The sequence below is a fragment of the Oryctolagus cuniculus genome, chromosome 7 (assembly GCF_051225735.1).
Source record: "Oryctolagus cuniculus isolate XC-2025 breed Fujian yellow rabbit chromosome 7, ASM5122573v1, whole genome shotgun sequence".
NCBI classification, from domain to species: Eukaryota; Metazoa; Chordata; class Mammalia; order Lagomorpha; family Leporidae; genus Oryctolagus; species Oryctolagus cuniculus.
The window spans coordinates 106,184,319-106,201,159 of record NC_142873.1 but is presented as its reverse complement, the minus strand read 5'-3'; the positions used below and the strand labels follow the sequence as shown (position 1 = coordinate 106,201,159).

General features: G+C 34.5%; 1 protein-coding gene across 46 annotated transcripts in view; it reads left to right on the top strand.

The window, feature by feature from the left end:
- MIER1 (MIER1 transcriptional regulator) overlaps positions 1-14,406 on the top strand; it is a 68,222-nt gene extending 53,816 nt beyond the window's left edge. For 39 of the 46 annotated variants that reach the window (XM_070078319.2, XM_089337256.1, XM_002715938.6 and 36 more), the window contains 4 exons: positions 958-1,052; positions 4,281-4,408; positions 8,566-8,705; positions 11,415-14,406. In XM_070078319.2, the coding sequence (XP_069934420.1) occupies positions 958-1,052; positions 4,281-4,408; positions 8,566-8,705; positions 11,415-11,743 (692 nt within the window). In that variant the 3' untranslated portion in view covers positions 11,744-14,406. Of the gene's footprint in view, positions 1-957; positions 1,053-4,280; positions 4,409-5,793; positions 5,973-8,565; positions 8,706-11,414 lie in introns of all 46 variants that reach the window. The other 7 variants (XR_016237300.1, XR_011390673.2, XR_016237299.1 and 4 more) reach the window with 1 other exon arrangement.
- Positions 14,407-16,841: the final 2,435 nt, after the last annotated feature.

Below are 16,841 nucleotides of genomic sequence, written 5' to 3'. Positions count from 1 at the left end.
CTGTAACTCTGACTTTGAAATAAACAAATAAATCTTTTTTAAAAAGAAAGAGAAAATAAGACCATTTAAGAAAAATATAAAACCACATCTCAAAATTTTAAAGCATATTTATAAATATTTTCTTAGTTGATCTTAATAACAACCCTCTGAGCTAAGTAATCTAATAGAAATGAGTGAATCAGAGACTTTGAACTAAAGTGTCTTGGTCCATGCAGACATAATTCATAAATTATGAAGCCATAACTAAAATCCTGATTTTCCTTTTTTATTCTAATTCTGATTCCCACCCTGCTTCACAAAGAGTACTATTCTTAAATAATTAACAAGTGAAAGATATTTATTTATTCAACAAAGATTTAAGAGCCTGAGTTCTGAGGACATAACTATAATAAAATCCTTGCCTTTGTGGTGCCAAGAAGCATGGGGAGGGAAACTGAAAAATAGTTATGGTGAATTCTTCCAAGAATTAGAAAGTACTATTAAAATCTGTTGCAGTGGAACTTAACCTAGTTTGGGGAAGAGAATGCACATTGTAGGGAAAACTTCCAGCATGAAATATTTCGGCTGGATTAAGAAAGACTTACCTCAGTGTTGGCAGATGTGGTATAGGAGGCAGGGAATAATTAAAGGCAAAATGGGGGAGGGAGGACATCAGGTAAAGTTTGAAGTAAGAAAAAATTTACTGCATTTAAGGAATTAGATTTTTAATATAGTTGGATCATAAAGAATTAGAGAGAGACCCAAGGTAAAGTGGAGAGATAGGGATCAAATATCATTCAAAATTTTATGAAATCAAAAATTTTTTTACTTTATCTTCTCTTTAATCAGTAATAGAGCTAAGGAGTAAAATGCTTCCCTATTTTTATCAGAAAGTTACAATTTTATTTGCAGTTTTGTTTGTCACATGCAATATTTAGAGTAATATTGCTTAATAGTTTTTCTTCCATATTTTGTCAGAGGAATTGTCTGTATGGACAGAAGAAGAGTGCAGAAATTTTGAACAAGGGCTGAAGGCCTATGGAAAGGATTTTCATTTGATTCAGGCTAATAAAGTAAGTAATATATGTTTTCTTTCTTACAAAAAAGAAATTTAGCCTGGTGTCCCTTTGTATTGTATATCTTAATTTGCTATGTTTTCTGGTTTAAAGGTTTTACGTTGAGTAATATAATATTTTAGTTTATAGCAAATTAGTATAATAAGCATACTTGAATTTTCTGATATAAATTTGCCAGGTGTCTGTTTTTAGTGCACAGTATTGGAAGTGTTAAAGAACTAGATTAATTTACATCTTTCAATCAACTTCTGTGTAAGGTATGTGTATGTGCAATGAAGTTACTGTTTTTCATAGTAGCTGTTTTTCATAGTCTGCAACAAGATATTTTAAAGATAGCCTTTACATTAACTTTGAAACTTTAAAAGCACGTAAGTCTTGAGTGATCTATAATCAGATACTTTAGATTTACTCTGGTTTTAATCAAGATTGAATTTAATAATGGGGCGGATGCTGTGGAGCAGTAGGCTAGTCCTCTGCCTGTGGCACGGGCATCCCATGTGGGCTCCGGTTCTTGTGCCGGCTCTCTGCTGTGGCCCAGGAAGGCAGCAGAGGATGGCCCAAGTGCTTGGGCCTCCGCACCCACATGGAAGACCAGGAGAAAGCACCTGGCTCCTGGCTTCAGATCGGCACGGCTCTAGCTGTTGTGGCTGGCTGGGGAGAGAACCAACGGAAGGAAGACCTTTTTCTCTGTCTCTCCCTCTCACTGTCTGTTCCAGAAGCATGTATCTAAGTAGGTTAGCAGTATTGTATATTATTGTCATAGATTTATAATTTTATTTAACATGCTTATCATTCCATATTGGTAATGTGAGTTACACAGGATATACCCCCAGAGAACTTGATAATTATTTTAGATTTGATTTGGAGTTTAATTCTTAGACTAAAACCAGATAAGATTTTAAATCTAAACAAATATATAGAAAATATATAAATATTTATATATGTAAATTATATATATTATAAATACATATATAACATATAAATATACAAATATATAGAAAAATTCACTCTTCCCTTAGGATACTAGGACAGGTAAAGTCTCAAGGCTTAAATATAGTTCATTAATTCCTAGACTTATAAACATTGTGTTATTTTTTATTGAACACAAAGACAGGGAGGTTGGCTTTCTGTAGTTCCTAAAAAAATAGCCTTTATGTTTTGTGTGGAAGCTTGTCCAGGACTATGTTGAAAGGATGTAAGGTTGTTATTTGAGGCTCTAAATATTCTTTTACCACATTTTTTGTTAATACTTCTAGATGTGACTGTATAGTATCTCATTGCTTTGTTTGACTAGTATTTAGCATTAGTTTATATTCATTGAATAAAGTAGTTACTTAAAAATCCTGAGTTCAATTTTTCTTAGTTTTGTCAAACATTAATATATATTAGTTCAGCCTTTATTATCTTGTTGGATTTTTGTAGCTGAGATTAGATGTAACTAAGAGAAGTTTTGAGTCTTTAGTATGTAGGGTAACTTGGAGAATAGTTTCATTGGTGTCAATAATACATACTCCTAATGCAGTATCTATCTGATAACCTTAAATACAATCAGAATTCTAGGAAAACAAATTTATTATGTTGATGCCTAGCCATATTATTTCTTTTTTCCCCCACTATTGTTTCATGATTAAAAGGAACAAAGATTTTTCTAAGCATTCATGTTTGAATTCAAACACTATTGAACCAAACCATGCTGGATAACTGGGATGGAGGTGGGACTGGAAGGTAGCAACAGCAATCAATCAGTGTGATTTTTTGTTGTTGTTGTTTGTTTTTGAAAGAAAAAGAACTTACTAGTTGACTTGAAACTAAGCCAAGAAAAAAAAAATGTGAGCCGAAGAAAAGAAAAAAATTTAACAGTATTAAAAATAAGACATTGATTGCTTTATAAATTTAGGGGATGCTGATATTTTATTATAGAGTAGAAGTCATTTGGCATGTGTATGTGAAGGATCGGAGGAACAGTAATTGTTTAAGAAGGAGAAGAATAGCCCAGTGAAAACATCAGTGTATAAAGTTTGTATATTAACCGTAAATTCTATTATGATGGCTTATTTTCTGGAAGATTTTTCATAATGTTAATTCTGCATGTCCCAAAGTGTCTTTCCATTTTTGCTTTCAGTAAGATACAATTGACTTGGCTTGAATCTATCTAGAAATAAAATTCTAATAGGAGACAAAAAAGAGCTTGAGAAGATATATATATATATATGGCTTTTATATATATATATAAAATATGTTTTATATGTATATATTATATTATATAAATATAGACTATAAAATATTTTTATATATATGTATATATATATATAAAAGCCCCATTGCTGTCAATCTCACAGCAACATGGGCCAAGGTTGTAAAGTGCAAGCAGAGAGGAAGGAAGAAAAATAAATGTCAGGTAAGGAAGGATGTCATCGTCAATTGCTTCAATTGCTCTTAGATAAAACCAGTTCCACAGGCTACCTATTTCAAGATCAGAAATTTGGGGCTTAAAGCAATACCATCTTTCATTCAAAACAGGCAAATAGCTTTTTTTGCCTTCTAAACTGCTAGTACTTTGTATATCAACCTTACCAGCTCTTGAAGCTAGCAAAAATGAGATTTTTTTTGTCAACATCACATTAATCCCATAGATGCTGAACATGAAGGGAGCCATCCAAGTTGCACAAGTAGGAGGGCATGGTAAGTAAGCCACAGGAGTAACCTCGTAAACAGAGCATTACCATTATCTTAATAGCTGCTCACCAGTGTGGCATATTCTCAGACTTCCTAGAAAGTAAATTAACGGAATCTATATTGCTTTTGAATCTTGTGAAATGAACCTTAAAGGTAGATTCCCTAGGTGCTCTTTGAGTAAAAATGTATTTGCCAACTGTGCCTGATGCTCCTTCTTACCTGAATGACACTTCCAGGCATTTGAAGAAGAAGAGTATTTTTATAGTAAATTAGGATGATAGTAGTGTTTTGTTTTTTTTTTGTTTGTTTGTTTGTTTGTTTTTGATAGTAGCTTTTTGAAAAGCAGAATACTAAATATCTGAAGACCTGCTGTCATTGTATTATTTCTCCTAATGAAAGTTTAGGAAGATAGCTTTCAACACAGCTGCTGCAGTATTGTATTTTATACACAGTATTATATGTCAGTTAAGGAGTAAATTTCCTTTCAAACTTCAGATGATTTTCATGAAATGACTCCATTAACGAAGTAATGCATTTTGTTTCTTACAGGTCCGAACAAGGTCAGTTGGTGAATGTGTAGCATTCTATTACATGTGGAAAAAATCTGAACGTTACGATTTCTTTGCGCAACAAACACGATTTGGAAAAAAGAAATATAATCTTCATCCTGGTGTAACGTGAGTTAATTTCTTTAGAGTTATATATGTATTTTTGCTAAGCATTCCAATAATTTTCTTGAGAATTAGGATTTTCAGAATATTATTTTTATGGTAGATTATACCATAGTTTAAGTTGGGTATTACATATATTCAGAGGGCAGTTAGACTTTTCAAGGTCTTAACAAAACATTGTGAACCATAGTTCATATTATTTGAGACAACAAACGTATAATTAAAGCAAGATTTGGAATACATGTTTTCATTGGGTACCCCTGTGAAGAAATGGATCCGAACACCTGTGAAATAACGTTTTGTTAAATTCTATTCCATTCAGTAAAATCAAAGGTATTTTGAAAGACGTGAGAATTAGAAAGAAGAGAGACTATCTTTTCTACAATTAGATATGCCTAATAGAGGCTCTTTAATGAGGAAGGAAAATTAATGCTTTTCTTTGTCAGTGTACGTTTTGGTCTCAGAAACCAAAGTAAGATTTGAGTGTTGAATGTAGATGACAATAAAAGGAGAAAAAGATAGGGATATAATACATCAAGTCAGATTATGTCTTCCTTTTTGTTACAAGCTTTGTATAGAGGAAAGAACATGAACTTTTGTGAGTTCCCTTTTCCTAGCTTTCCTGAATCTTTTTCTCTAGCATGAGTAATATTTAATAACTAGTAATATAATTCTAGCCTACTCCAGTGACAGATACAGGATTTTATGTCTACTCTGTGTGAAATGTTTTTTATATGCCTAGTTTAGTTCCTGTGCATCAAATTGTCTTTATCTCATTCAGTCTAATTTTGGAATGAAACTTTCTACCACCACCACTGTATAGTCTTATCCTTATTCTCTGATGTTTACAGAATACAAAAAGCTGTGATTCAGTTCGGTCAGTATGTACCAGTAAAGATATTCTTAATGCTAGCCAGATTATAAGGATGTGCTTATATAAGTATTTTTGATGTGCTTTTCAAACTCCTGGGCTGGACTGTTTCTTGGTCATGTTAATTTATAGGTAGGTGTCTGTTGGTTACTTCCTAGGAGGATCACATGCTCCAAAACCCAGAGCAAAATAATTTGAAAGAATAAATGAACATGATTGGCCCCTTAAAATCAGGGGACAATAGACTGTGTACCATATTCCCCATTATTCAAAGCTGATGATGGCTAAAGTGGAATTTGATATATAGTAATAGTTCACATTTTATTTAATTGCTTAATGTAACTAAATTTATAGTTAAATATTTTTTTCTGGATTATTCATTGATAGTATTCAGGCATAATGACGTAGAACTTGATACAGTGATCCAGTTGCAGAGTATATCTTACAATAGTCACGGTTTTCAAGCTATTCTATAGGGAAAAGCAATAGTAATATCTTTCATTTTTTTCACCCATTTCAGAAATAATGTTTACACACGAACTACAGTCAATCTGTCGTCATCAGCAGTAAGAAAATAAGAATTGCCATGCTGGGTCAGACCCATGCTTCATCCAGTTTTCTCTTTCAGAAAGCATCACCAAGGGAAGTGTTGTGGGCTGGCTTAGTTGGTCCTCTGTGATGTCAAGCTCAACAGGTTAGGTAGGGATGTACCACCAAACCTTCTAGTTTCTCTAATAAATCTCTCCATAGTTTCTGGAACCTTTTTGAAGATACTTCACTCTGTAACTCTGATTCCTCTCAAGTATTCTGTAGATGGAGTAGCCACAATTAAACATAATCCATATCTTCTTTGTTCTCAGGCTTAAAGAATTAACAGCGGTCCCCTGGTTTAATGGTATGGCATGAACAAATGTTTTTCCCTTTAGGCAAGAATATCATGGTTTTGTAGCCTTCAGTTACATCCCCTTTTAGTCTTTCATAAAGTATTTTTTAGATTTTTTTAATTGAAAATTTTTTTTATTGAAGCTCATTTGTTTTAGCTGTGTTATATCCTCTGTAAGAAATGGTGGCATTGTTTTCCAACATGGCAAGAAATCATGATTTTCTGTAAACATGGAGAAATTTTTCTGGTTTATTTCTTATTTTCTGTTAATATTTGCATTTTAGTGATTACATCAAAAATTAACTTAAAGCTTTTAGAGGAAAATTTGAGTGAATTTTTACATCTTTCTAAGGTCAGAATCCTTGGCTCAAAGCACTTTCAGGAAAGTTGTTCATTTTCCATTTAATTATTACATTCCATTTATTATCATAATGGAGCATATTTGTCACTTTCTTGGCTGCAAACTGCCTTTGAAAGGTCCTCCTACAGATTGTCCCTGTTCACTGCCTGGAGAGTCGGGAGCCACATGCAAAATGGAGATTGTACTGTAAAATATTCAGTCTTACAAATGTAAAAAAAAACAAAATGGAGGCAGGGATAAAATTACCTTGGCATAACTCCAGCTCCTGAATACTGCCCCAGCTTTCTGGATGGTCTTCCTTACTCTTGTTTGTCCTTCTGGATGCGTTCATCTTTAGGAAATAATGACAATAATTACTGTGATTCTGTCACAGTGTCATTGCTATACTCCAGAATTTTAAGTAATTTACTGTCTAATCAACTCCAGCTTTCTTTGCTCAGTCTTTTAACATTCTCCATTATCCATTCCCACCGTACCATGTTTTTGTCCAACAATTCCTCATCATATGTATCCTGTTTAATTAACCTTAGTATCTGAGGTCTTCAGCATAATCATTTGTTTCTGTATCTTTCAAAGTTGTTATGTAATTATCCTACAATTCTAATGGATAGAGCTGAAGAGCTCTTAATGATCATGAAATTTAATTCCCTCCATTTACTGATGAGGAAAATGAACAGAGTGTCAAATTGATAGGTCACTATCATGCATTTCTGGCATACGTGTTTGAAACTTCAGACCATTAGGAGTTTCTTGGTCAGGAATCATGTCCCTATATTTATTTTACTTCTCATAATGCATGGGACACTGGTCATAAAATTTGAGATTTTAACTACAAATTAAGGTTATGTTTTCAGCTTACCACACTTGCAGAAAAGTTCTAAGAGCCTTCACTGTTTACTTCTTACTCCATTCTTATTCTGCTTGCAGAATTCTAAGATTCCTATTGTACATATTCTGAAGGAACTTTAAAATACAGTTTTTATTGAACTTCTCTTCTGTGTCATGGACAATTTAAGTACCAGTGGCACAGAGCACACAAAACAGACTAAAATTACTGGCATATTTATACTTTTAATGCTGTTATCAACAAACTTTTCCGTAAAGAGGTAGAAAGTAAATATTGTAAGCTCTGAAGGCCTTGTGATCTGTCACAACTACTCAGCTGAATGGTTGTTTCATGAAAGCAGTTGAACTCAGCATTGGCTGAGTCCAATATTTATAAAACAGATGGCCAGCCCACAGGTCATAGTCTGCTGATCTTTGTTTCAGTGATTTAGGAGCACTTCATGCACATATCTAATACCATAAGACAGGTGGGATTTCTCTGCATTTTATAGGTAAAGACAGTAAACATCAGTGAGACGCATTTGGCACAGATCTTCTGACATCAAGACAGTTGTCACTTACTTATAACTATGTAGTTCAGGAATGACTTAGGGAAGAAATAAGCTAATCTCTAATGAGATAATGATAGGATAAAGCCAGCAAATATGCCTAGGAATTTAGTTAGCTTATTAAAGCTCAAATGTAATACAGAATATATTTAGGAAGGTTTTGGGAGGTGATTAGTCCTTTTTTTATAGGCCCTACTTTGTCTTTCAGGTAATGCCTTTAAGATCCTTAAAATCCTGTCGGCATATTCTTTTGTATTCCTGATGACATCATCCCTATTTCTTCCCTTACAGACCCTCCAGTTTTAGTTGGGCCACTTGAGCATTTGCATACAATTTAAAATGTTTTAAACTTCATTTAATTCTTTAAAATTTGCTAGTTTAAAGCCTTTGTGCATTTTCCCCTATAAAGTGTAATCAAAAGGTGCTTTCCATTTAACTGTTCAGATGCTGGTGCAGTAGATGAGGCATTGGAATATGAAGGTATTTCAAAAAGTTCATGGAAAATAGTATTAAAATATAAGTTTTGGGTGTAAAAATATTTAAAGTCATATATACTCATTTATTAATAAAGAGTTCTAAATTTAACCTCAAGAAATTTAAATTTTAGGCTTTTTTAATAGAAGATAATTGGCTTTTATTTTATTTTATTTTAAGGGATTACATGGATCGTCTTCTGGATGAAAGTGAAAGTGCTGCTTCTAGCAGAGCACCATCCCCTCCCCCAACTGCTTCAAACAGTAGTAACAGCCAATCTGAGAAAGAAGATGGCACTACAAGCAGTAGTAATCAAAATGGTAAGCAACCAAAGAAATGTTTCTATTGCTTCATAATAAGAGGCACTGTGCTTTTAGTAGCTTAAGAATATTCAGTTTGGGTTCCTTTTAAGCTTCCAAAGCAGAAAATAAAAATTGCAAGTAACAGATGAAGCATATATAATATCACTGTACATTAATACTACCGCAGAATACAAAGTGATTGGATAGACTGCTCATTGACCATCATCACTAAGAAGTAACTTTAATGAAGCTTACTGTTAATAGCTATCATTTCTTTTCAGAAAGATTTTCTTTCAGGAGCATTTTTTTTGTCTTTATGTTTTTTGTTTTTTGTCTTGGTCTTGCTGACATGATACCTGGATATAAGTATTTCCATTAGTTCTTATATGAAAACTGCAGCCATTTCATATCAGAAGTATTTATGAAATACCTTGAAAGTTTTTAACAATCAGGAAAATAGTTTATAGATGAAAAGAAGTAGATAACAAGGGTACTGTCTTGAGTACTTTTCTTTGATAACATTATAACATCGAAGAATGAGAAAATATGAAGTGTTAGACATTAATATTTCACAGAAACACTGATTTTTTTCTCCTTAAAAAAGAGAAGAAAACATACCAATGTGTTTTGAGGTTCAGATAGTGTTTTTTTAAAATATACAACAAACCAGAAATCATTGTGCTGACAGTTACAAGCAAGAATTAGTCAAAAAATAACTGATTTTTTGCTTTAGAATGGTCTTCCTAAGTAAGAGTAGCCAAGCAGAAGAATAAGCCCCACCCCCAGGCACTACTCTGTAGGAGGAAACTGGTGAATAAGAGATGGGGGAGGGCCAGTGGAGAGCTAACCTTCCCTTAATAGAAACTGGAAGAGAAATGTAATGAGAGCTTTTTTTTTATTTATTTGAAAGAGAGGTATCTTCTGTCTACTGGTTCATTCCCCCAAATAGCTGTAACTACAAGAGCTGAGCCAGGCCAAAGCCAGGAGCTCCCAGGAGCATTAGCAGAGAGCTGGATTGGAAGTGGAGCAGTCAGGACTCAAACCTGCGCTCATATGGGATGCTGGTGTGGCAGGCAGCAGCTTAACCCATAATGCTGGCCCCACAGTGAAAACTTTGATCCTTTTTCTGAACTTTAGTCCCATCCTTAACGTTGCTACTGGAGTGTCTATACTTAGTTCATGTCAAGACTGCTCTCTGTCCCCTCACTACTTCCCCTTCTAAGAATAAGCCAGGGGGAAAAAAAAAACTTAGGGTCCAGTAACAGTATGCTGATCCAAGAAGATTCATTGACATGATGTCTAATGCCAGCTGCATCCATTTTAAAGTACAGTAAGAAGCTGAGACTCTGACTGTGAGTCTCTTTTTTCCTGTTTAACATCTTAGGACCAAATCATTTTTTTCTTTTAGTATTTGATGAGAACTTACTTTTCACTTACATCAGGTATTAGTCAGTTCTCTAGATTTTCCAAAGAAAGGATAGAACTTCTTAACTCAATTTTATTTCATTTATAATGGGGTGGGGTTTTATTTTTTAAAGATTTATTTTATTTATTTGAAAGGCACAATTACAGAGACAGGATGAGAGAAAGAGATCTTCCACCTCTTGGTTCACTTCTCAAATGGCTGCCTAGCCAGGAAACAAGAGCTTGATCCGGGTCTCCCACATGGGTGTAGGGACTCAAGGACTTGGGCCATCTTTGCTGCTCTCCCGCAGGGAGCTGGATTGGAGGTAGAGCAGCCAGGACTCTAACCGGAGCCCAAATAGAATGCTGGTGTTGTAGGCAGCAGCTTTACCCACTACGCCACAATGGCTTTACTTACTACACCACAATGCTGGCCCTTACAATGAAGTTTTTTAGAAGTTAGTTCCTTGAAATCGTTTTTAGCCTAATCACTGTCTCACCTAAGCTTTTCGGGGGCTTGCTGCTATAGAATTGTTCCAGTCTCATATGCTGCATAATCTCTGCATTTATGATTTGAGTGTATTTTTGACTTGGGGAAAATAGAATATTTTCTTTGACCAAAATGTAATATTTGAGATTCAGCTGTATACCAAATATTTCCCAGGTAATTACATTTTAGTTCTTTCTAGTGGTATATCCTGTATTTTACTTGCTATCACTAAACTTTTGTTCTGTTGTGTATTTTTGGATGCTGCAGCATCAACTTTTTTAATAGTAAGACATAGGACTTCAGCCTACTCAGATAAATATAGAGTTATCTTTTAAATGCACAAGACCCATAGATTTACATTAAGAATAAGAAACTCATGGCATCCTGGTTTTATACAGCAGTAGGAAACTTAACATTGATTTTGGTTCTACATGGTTTTACAGAGTTACAGCTCTTTTACTAAATCTGAATAATTTATACGTATCTGTCTATGCCAATTTTTTGTCACATAATACCTAAAATGCTTTTAAATTATGCCAAATTCTTTCATTTCTCTTTATTAACTTATTTAATCTTCACAGCAGCCCTGTGAGGTGTATCTCTCTGATCCTCATTGTATATGTAAAGAAATTGAGGGACAGAAAGCACAAATAACCTGCCTAGAGTCACACAGTAGGAACAGGGCCAGAAATCAGATTTTATGTGTGTATGTATGTCTGAACAAATTTGAGACAACTTTCTTAATGAAAGCTGTTTCACAGTAGCTGTTTTGTGATAGTTTATAATTTAACAATTTCATATTAGCAATTTTATTTACTTTCTTTCCAACTCAGGGGTATCATCTAATGGACCAGGTGAAATATTAAACAAAGAAGAAGTAAAAGTAGAAGGGCTACACATAAATGGACCAACAGGTGGGAATAAGAAGCCACTTCACGCAGATATGGATACTAATGGTTATGAAACAGATAACCTTACCACTGACCCCAAACTTGCCCATATGACTGCAAGAAACGAAAATGATTTTGATGAAAAAAATGAGAGACCTGCCAAAAGGCGAAGGATAAACAGCAATGGAAAAGAAAGTCCGGGTTCTTCTGAATTTTTCCAAGAAACAATGTCACATGGAAAATTTGAAGAACTTGAAAACACAGATGACTAAATTTTAAACCTATTTTACTTTGTTTGGAATAAACTCTGGTGTGACTAAAATTTTCAGGGTTGATGGGTTACCTTAAAAAGTTGATTTCCTTGATGCAGTTAGTGAAAACTTGAAAATTTGAATTGAGTCCTAACTTTAGAAAATAAGGTTTCATAATCCTGCCTTTTGTGAATTTTTTTACTTTAAAATAGTCAAAAACCCTTTCAAGGATATAAAAAATAGTTTAACAAATTTGAACTAAAATATATATATATTCTGATTTGATATATTAATCATAAAATTTCACTACAAGGTAATTTTTGCTTAGTTTGATACAGAGGAGTGCAGAACACCAAATTCAAATTTCTGCTTAACACCAATTTTTCTGAGTTGCTTCAAATATCTTTATAGATATTCTTCTCTCCATACAAATTGAACATCATTATTTAAGGAAACCCTTATGAATCCTGAAAGTTATGCTAGCATGATTTTTTATATATAGAAGTTTAAAAATAAACCAAGTCAGGTTTGTATATGTAAAATTGTTGACATCAATGATGTCTTTCCATATTCTTATCTGGGCTTAAGAAATACATTCTGTATTTTTCCAGATTCTTTGTAGCCTTTGAAAGATTTTTACAGTACATATGTCTTGACTGAGCTGTCCTTTCTTAATACAAAAGCTTGTATAATTTTCTTAACTTGTACAGTTGGTAAACTTTTATGAGAGGAATTGATATTCTGAGTCTGTCAGCTTTCATTTTATTTTGCTAAGGTTTTTCTAATGAATTTTTAAGTGTTTGTGTAGTAACCAAGTCATGTTTCTTATCCAGGTAGTAAAAGCGTTCATAAAGGATTGTGAAATTTTTTTTCCAAATTTCTACATAAAGATGGATAATTTGAGAATTCTGAAATTGAAGCATGATGCTTAGATTGCAGTTTGTTTTGCATTTGCTATAATTTTCAGAGTTATTTTTGAAGCAGAAGTTTAATGTCTGTTTAAAATACTTAAATGTGTCATGCTGACCAGAATCCGGTTGAGTTATTTTTATATGCATTATAAAATTTCCCAGTTTCGCATTAGACAGAGGGGAACAGGTCAAGTGATACTTAGATTTTGGCACACACAAGAAGTAATTGTTGGCAGATGATACTGATTTTTATGAGGAACATGAGATGAAGTTTGAAAAGTTTGCATACGTTCCTGTTACAATCCAGTTTTTCAGATTTGATAGTGTTTTTCCAAAATGAAAAGAAGATACATAGTAACCACTGCTCTGTGTGATTATGAATAGGATTATCCATCTTCATAGCCTTGTAAGAGTACCACTTTATTTTTAGCGCAAAATTCTTATTAAAAAATGTAGTTTTATACAGCTAGCTGATAGACCAATCTATATCCAACTTTTATAAAATATTATTAACTCTTGTTTTTCTCACACAGGCATACCCTAATGCTTCTTTGATTTATTTTCAGCCATCAGTTCAAGAGCCACTGCCTTTTGAAAATAAATCTCTGGTCTTACTTTTAATGGCTCAACTATCTAATTCAACTTAGGAGAGATTTGCACTGAGAAATTATTGTTTAGACCTTACCCCCATGAAGTATTATTGTTAACATATGTTCAGACTGCTTCCTTCACGAATGTGAACAACTTTTTTTCCCAAACAGTGTTAAAAGCCACTTTACAACACTTGACTTCATAAAGTATACATTCACTGTCATTATATGCATATCCAAGTAAATCAAAGTTTTGGGTGGAAGTGTTGAGAAACGTGAATTTTTGTTGTTGTTTTGTTTTACTTAAAACATTAATTTATCCAGAATAGCAGTTTTACCAGATGATCACAATCCATTTTTTAAATCAAATTTTATTAAATGAATCCAAAGCATCCTAGCTGTTTGTCAAAGATAACTACAGAAATGTTTCAAAAGAATGGTGATGCTGTACTTTTCAAACTTTGCAATATTAGAATTTCCATTTTTACCTTTTATTAAAAGATGAATTTTTGTTTGCAGGTTTTTTTTAAAATTCTTGCAAACTATTATAGGAATGTTTTAAGTAAATTCTCAGGCATGTTTGCAAATACGGCACATGTATAAATGTTAGGAAATTTTACTTTATTGTCTTTTTAAAGTATGCCTAAAGACATTCCACTATGATACATAATTCTCAGCTTTTCATAAAGAAATATTTAATTGTATTTTGTGTTTATACAGGTATTTTACATAGTACTTTGTTCATAATGCAGCCACTAGAACTTGATAAGTCATTGCACTATTTAAAAATGTTTAGTAATATCATGAATTTAATTTGCTTAACATTTAGTACATTTCATAACCTTTGAACTCTTGACAAATTGCATTGGGAAAAGAAGCTTTTGTTAATAGTTACTTAGACTGCCACCCCATCCCCAAGCCTGGCAAAGCACTATCATTCTCATTTGGAATGGTTTTCTGTTTCCTGATGTGTTTTTAAACAGAGTTCAGAATCTGCAACTCAGTTCAGTACAAATCTCTTGACCTTTAAAATGTATTTGAAGTAATATTTAAATAGGAATTTAAAATTATGAATTAGATGTTTTTAAATTTATGCATAGTAATTTTGCACTGTAAAATAATTCCCTTCTCCCATTCCCTGTCTGCCATTCTGAATATGCTTATTAAAATATTTTTTTAAACATGTTTGCCTACATTATGCTTTGTGAATGCTTCTCATTAGATTAGTTATTAAGTTTTAATTATACATTTTTAAGTTAGTATGATGCACAATTATTTACAATGCAAATGTATACAGTCTCTGTTCCATTTATTCCTAGGCATATTGCACTGAGTAGTTTTCAGTGGCTCCTGGTGCCGTTTACCTCATCTTGGATGATGTATTTTTTCTTGTTTCTCTACTCAAACATCTTTTATTTCCTGGAGCTCCAGTCACACTATTTCTCTTCCTCTTGAACTATATAAGTAGAAATAATTTGTTCTCTTCTTTTGCAGTAGAGTTCATATCACATAGTATTTCATAAAATAAAGCTTGTTTTGTCATACTGGCTTTGCTATCAGTGGAAAAATAAAAGTGGGCACTTCGAATAACTAAGGGTTTATGAATTTGCATAGGCAATAGTTAGAGATGTGCTGAGAACCCCAAGGGAGTTTAACTGGCTGTGTGTTACCACTAAGTACCAATCAGAGATAATAAGGTTTTCCCAGCCATAGTCCATATACATGACAAATGCCGGTGTGAAAAACTATATAACATAGGAGCAGGTATTTCCAAATTTTAACATTTTATTTTCTCATCATTTTGTATTATGTACTTCCGATAATTCAGATTTTTTTACTACAGAAATCCAGCTCCATTCTTTTATAATCAAGTTCCTCCAAGAATGGGCTGGTTCCATTTATTTGAGTGTCTGGATTAATCTCCTTATTTTCTATGAGCCCATTTATGCAATGCTCATTTATTCAGTATTACGTTGATTTTTTTTCCTATATATTTTATGTGAAAGGAAGACAGATGGAGAGGCCTTCTGATCTTTGGTTCACTTGCCAAATGACCACAATAAGCCAGCGCTGGGCCAGGCCAAAGCCAGGAGCCTAGAACTGAATCCAGGTCTTCCATGTGGGTTGTGGGGATGCAGGGACTTATGTCTTCACTTGCTTCCTCCAAAAGTGCACATTAGCAGGAAGCTGGATCAGAAAGGAAGCCAAGCCTGAAACCCAAGCCCTCTGATAGAGGTTGTGGGCATCTGAAGTGTTGATTTAGCCCTATGCCACACGCCTGGCCTTCTGACACATTTTTAAAGCCTGCTTATTCTGTGAAGACTTAACATACAAATTTGAACCAAATTCTAGTACTTATCAAAATGATAGTGAAATTATCCTGAAATTTAAATATTTTCCTTATGTTTTCTTGTTTCTATTAGCCGTCAAATATTTGCAAGCCTCTATTTTTGCAAGTACTGTGCACAAGTGCTTTAGAAATGTATGTTTTTGGGCCTGGCGCCGTGGCTCACTGAGTTAATCCTCTGCCGGCGGTGCTGGTGCCGGCATCCCATATGGGCGCCGGGTTCTAGTCCCGGTTGCTCCTCTTCCAGTCCAGCTCTCTGCTGTGGCCTGGGAAGGCAGTGGAGGATGGCCCAAGTGCTTGGGCCCTGCACCCGCATGGGAGACCATGAGGAAGCACCTGGCTCCTGGCTTCGGATCGGTGCAGCTCCCACTGTGGCGGCCATTTGGGGAGTGAACTAGCGGAAGGAAGACCTTTCTCTCTGTTTCTCCCTCTCACTGTCTGTAACTCTACCTCTCAAATAAATAAATAAAAATCTTTAAAAAAAAAGTATGTTTTCTTCAAGAAGGTAGCAGAGAAGACCAAAAAAATAAATAAATAAAGGATATGACTTCAGGCATATAATTCTAGCTAAATAAGATTTTTCTCATTTGTTAGAAATTACAAAACATGAAATGTATGTGCTGAACATCCCATTTCTAACATTAACAGCAGAGCTGATGTGATCACCAGTTGTATATGTTTCAGGATTCACCCTGTATCTTCTCATTGGCTGTACAGTGATCACTACTGTAAAGTGGGGGAGTTAGCAGACTTTTCTTTTTTTAAAGATTTATCTGAAAGAGTTATATAGAGAGTTAGAGACAGAGAGAGGTCTTCCATCTGCTGGTTCACTCCCCCAAATGGCCGCAATGGCTGGAGCTGAGCGGATCCAAAGTCAGGAACCAGGAGCTTTTTCCTGGTCTCCCATGTGGGCGCACGCGTTTTAGCAGAGAGCTGAAATCGGAAGTGGACCAGCCAGGACATACGGGATGCCGGTACTTCAGGCAGGGGCTTTTCACCTGCTGTGCCACAGCACAGGCCCCCAGACTTTCTAAAGTTTGGAAGAGATGAGGCTTTTTTTTGTTTTGTTTTGTTTTTTAATTTATTTGACAGAGAGAAAGGTCTTCCCTCCATTGGTTCACCCCCAAAATGGCTGCTATGGCCGGCACTGTGCCGATGCAAAGCTAGGAGCCAGGTGCTTCCTCCTGGTCTCCCATGCAGGTGCAGGGCCCAACCACTTGGGCCATCGTCCACTGCCCTCCCAGGCCACAGCAGAGAGCTGGACTAGAAGA